Here is a 4733-nt window from a genome sequence, read left to right as displayed (position 1 = left end):
CCCGTGTGTCTGAGAGTTAAACCAGCCACTTCAAGCATGCTTCTCTTGGTCAGAGACTTGTGCCTCTACATACTGCCCCTGCATGCCTCACGAGATAAATTGTAAAAGTTAACATTTGAAAGCAAACTATGCAAGACAACGAACATCTCCCCGACTTGCTGGAGATACGACGGTTGCTAAAAACATAACTACTGATTTTTTTATAAAGAAAAACCACGGTCAAAAACTAAGGATGTGCACAACCGCACCACCAGGGAGATGAAACCACGATCCAGAACCCACGATGTGCACAACCGCATCGATAGTGAGATCGTGCACCCGTTTGCCACTTCCCCGCCCTTAAATTTAGACTTCCGCCGCGGCCTTCTTACACACAAACAACAGAAATCGCCATTGCGCTCCCACTCATTGTTCCCCACGAAAAACCAGGTTGCAGGAGGACCAACTGCTCCAGGCCATGGGATTCATCAAGGAATTCATGGATGTGGAGGCCCACGGCAACACCAAGTTGCACGTGATCCACACCAACGACTTGCACAAGGCGGCGACCACCATCGAGCAGTACGAGCGACACCTCGAATTCGAGCGCCACAAGATCGTCGGAGTTGATGTGGAGTACACCAACGACGTTGGCGAAGATCAGAAACCAGCCCTCGTCCAGCTCTCCATCGGCAAGGATCATCCGGTGTTGCTCTTCCAACTGAGCGCTGCCGACAAGAACTGCACTAGGTTCGACAACTTCCTCGCCGACCCCAGATACACGTTTGCTGGCTTCTCCATCGACGGCGACATAGAGATGCTCGGGCGAGTCGTACTAGAGATCGCCCACTTCGTCGACATCCAGAAGGAATGGAGGGTGCCTACAGCTACCAAGCCTCTGGACTCCCTTGGGGATGTCTCAGGCATCATTGTCCACGACTACTACAACAACATGAAGAAGAAGCTCACCAACGCAGAGCACCAGCGCTGGGCGCGCATGCCCCTGTCCATGAGGCACATCGAGTATGCGGCAAAAGATTCTTACGCGGCGTACGAGATATGGAGCCGCCTCACCATCATCCAGGAAGGCCTCCGCGGGGCAAAACTTGAGAAGGAGCAAACCAGGAAGCGCGCAAGGTCCTGGGGCGACTATGACTACTGAAGCAGGTGGTCCCGCCCAAGAAAAGTAACTAGAAGATTGCTCATGCCATTCTAGATTTCTCGTTAGATTCGCTTTCTCTCAAGACTGCCATTTGCTTGTTCTAAATTTAGATTTGCTTGTGTCGCAGTTAACCTTGTAGTTTGCTTCCAGTTTACATATCTTCTGAACAAGTTTATTTCCAGTGCAATGTTGCAGTTTTCTATTATTAGAATATATTTGCATGAACTGAAAAATATAAACACAGTACAGATAACCTTGTAGTTTGCTTCCAGTTTACATATCTTCTGAAGAAGTTTATTTCCAGTGCAATGTTGCAGTTTTCTATTATTAGAATATATTGGCATGAACTGAAAAATATAAACACAGTACAGATACTATACGATTAGCATAACGCACAGAGCAGGTACACATAGCAATCCACAAAAATGACGAGCATGCAATGCACTAGTACCTTTGTGGATGCAGCGTCGAAATGCAGGGACAACAATTACAGAATGCTCCTAAAAGCAGTGCACGATGTTCCTTCGGTGACATTTTGAATACATAGATAGTTAGGTGTTTATTCTCCTTGGAAAACATTGCTTACGCCCGTGACCCTCAGAGAAGAACACTACAGAGGTACGGTTGTCCGTCAATAAGACCAACTAGCTACTTAAAACACCCACGAAGGCACTTCGGTGCCTCCACTCCTTTGGAGACCGTGCATAAATTGACTTCACGCCCGTTAATGAGGCCGAATGCCTTCGAAGACACATGAAACTAATAGGCCATGGCCCCACAATGAAAACGTGTCAATGAAAGCTTCTTGAAAATAGAGGCACACCTTCACGTACTTCCATCACGATTCTTCGCGTCCCTACCTCCCTTAGAATCACGTCCATGCCTCTAGTTCGTCGGGTAAAACCATACCTCTGTCGTGCGTAGCATGTTAAGAAAGTTGCTGAAAACAAAAACATCAGAAAAACGAGCATTACGTCGACCCCGCTGGCACTAAACGTGACGTCACTGAAAACGCAGAGGCAGGAGCGTGCCTTACGGCCAGCTTTCGACGTATCGGGTCTTTGAAGATTTACTTCCTTCTTAATATGGGAGGTGACTATCGCAAAGGCATAGGCTCCATCATTCACCTCCGTGCCTCAGCAAGAACGACAACCGTGCTTGTAACTGTAAAGCGTATAGGACACCTTAGGGACGACCTTGCAACTATTTCAGACATGACCGTGCCTATTCCGTCGGCACATTCATGCCTCTCGCAGTTAATTCAAAAACATTCCGGGAAACCAGTAACGGGTGCCTATTGTCAATCCTCGCGTCACGTACATTCGACGTACATTCCTTCGTCACACAAGTAATAGCCGTGCCTCTACCACAGAATATATAAGTGAAAAACGATTCTTCCTACACTTGTAAAACTCGGAATGCCCTGGATAAATCTTGAATCCCACCTTGCGGTAAAACCATGGAGGCCGCTGCTTCTCGGAAACACATCTGTGGCTTTTTGCGCATGTAGTTGAGTGCACGGCTATTTGTTCGTGCCCGTGCCTCACGTAGCACCATAGCACGAATAGACGTCCGTCCAATCACGTAGCTTCAACTCCGTGCATCACGTAGCATCGTATCTGTGCCTCTCGTTTCGCCTCTAGTTGTATGAGTGCTTCTTGCAGCTGCATGACCACGCGTCTCGTTGCTTCTCGTTCTTTCTGACCATCTCGTAGCGTCAGTTGCAACACGGACACACAACAGTGCCTCTGAAGAAACACAGCACTGCTCCTACCAGCGAATGTATCACTGAAAACAATTGCCACTCCCAATAAATGTACCATGCCCATGTGTCTGAGAGTTAAAGCTGCCACTTGAAGCATGCTTCTCTTGGTCAGAGACTTGTGCCTCTACATACTGCCCCTGCATGCCCCACGAGATACGATGGTTGTTAAAAATATAGCTGCATGCCTCACGAGATTGTAAAAGTTAACATTTGACAGCAAACAACGAAAGACAACGATCATCTCCACGACTTGCTGGAGATACGACGGTTGTTAAAAATATAACTGCTGATTTTATTTTTAATTTTTATAAAGAAAAACCATGATCCAGAACCCACGATGTGCACAACCGCGTCGACAGTGAGATCGTGCACTCCTTTGCCACTTCCCCGCCCTTAAATTTACACTCCCGCCGCGGCCTTCTCACACACAAAGAACAAAAATCGCCATTGTGCTCCCACTCATTGTTCCCCACGAAAAATCAGATTGCAGGAGGACCAACTGCTCCAGGCCATGGGATTCACCAGGGAATTCATGGAGGTGCAGGCCCACGGCAACACAAAGTTGCACGTGATCCACACCAACGACTTGCACAAGGCGGCGACCACCATTGAGCAGTTCGAGCGACACCTCCAGTTCGAGCGCCACAAGATCGTCGGAGTTGATGTGAAGTACACCAACGACCATGGCGAAGATTAGAAACCCGCCCTCGTCCAGCTCTCCGTCGGCAAGGATCATCCGGTGCTGCTCTTCCAACTAAGCGCGGCTGACAAGAACAGCACCAAGTTCGACAACTTCCTCGCGGACCCCAGGTACACGTTTGTTGGCTTCTCCTTCGACGGCGACATAGAGATGCTCGGCCGCGTCGGACTGGAGATCGCCCACTTCGTCGACATCCAGAAGGAATGGAGGGTGCCTACAGCTACCAAGCCTCTGGACTCCCTTGGGGACGTCTCAGGCATCGTTGTCCACAACGTAGAGCTCACCAACGCAGAACGCAGCCGCTGGGCGTGCATGCCCCTGTCCATGAGGCACATCAGTATGCGGCAAAGGACGCTTACGCTGTGTACGAGGTATGGAGCCGCCTCAGCATCATCCAGGAAGGGCTTCACCGGGCAAAAATCGAGAAGGAGCAGACCAGGAAGCACGCTAGGTCCTGTGGCGACTACGAGTACTGAAGCAGATGGTCCCGGCCAACAAAAGTATCTAGAACATTCTATATTTCTCATTAGATTTGCTTTCCCTCAAGACTGCCTTTTGCTTGTTATAAATTTACGTTTGCTTGTGTTGTAGTTAACCTTGTAGTTTGCTTGCAGTTTACATGTATTTTGCACAAGTTTATTTCTAGTGCACCACAATAGGGACTTATGTGCCTATGTGCCTCTGATACCAAGGGGACCATGCGTAACTTGGCTTCACGTCATTTTACGCAACATTCTACACGTCAACCAAAAGATTCACCTTCTCTCTGATATGTTCATTAATGAGGCCTAATGCCTTCGAAAACACATGGAGCTCATAGTCCATGCCCCCCACAATGAATTAAAGCAGAGGCACACCTTCACGTCCTTGCATAACGATCCTTTTCGCGTCCGTACCTCCCTTGGAATCACATCTCCGTGCCTCCAGTTAGTTACGTGCATGCCTCTACGTCGGGTAACACCGTACCTCTGTCGGGCGTAACATGTTAAGAAAGTTGCTGACAACAAAAACATCAGCAAACCGAGCATTACGTCCACCCCACTGGCACTAAACGTGACGTCATCGAAAATGCAGAGGCAGGAGCATGCCTTACGGCCAGCTTCCGACGTATCGGGTCTGTGAAGATT

The 4733-nt window shown here is 48.7% G+C and overlaps 1 protein-coding gene across 1 annotated transcript; it reads left to right on the top strand.

Annotated features, from left to right (window-relative positions):
- The first annotated feature begins 457 nt into the window (after window positions 1-457).
- Window positions 458-1141, top strand: LOC123048458 (uncharacterized). The gene has a single exon (XM_044471558.1). The coding sequence runs from the start codon at window positions 458-460 to the stop codon at window positions 1139-1141; it is 684 nt and encodes a 227-aa protein (XP_044327493.1).
- The last annotated feature ends 3592 nt before the right edge of the window (window positions 1142-4733 follow it).

This window comes from Triticum aestivum, chromosome 2D (genome assembly GCF_018294505.1).
Source record: "Triticum aestivum cultivar Chinese Spring chromosome 2D, IWGSC CS RefSeq v2.1, whole genome shotgun sequence".
In the NCBI taxonomy this organism is placed as follows: Eukaryota; Viridiplantae; Streptophyta; class Magnoliopsida; order Poales; family Poaceae; genus Triticum; species Triticum aestivum.
Note: the sequence above shows the minus strand (reverse complement) of the source record. Positions and strands in the feature narration are given on the sequence as shown.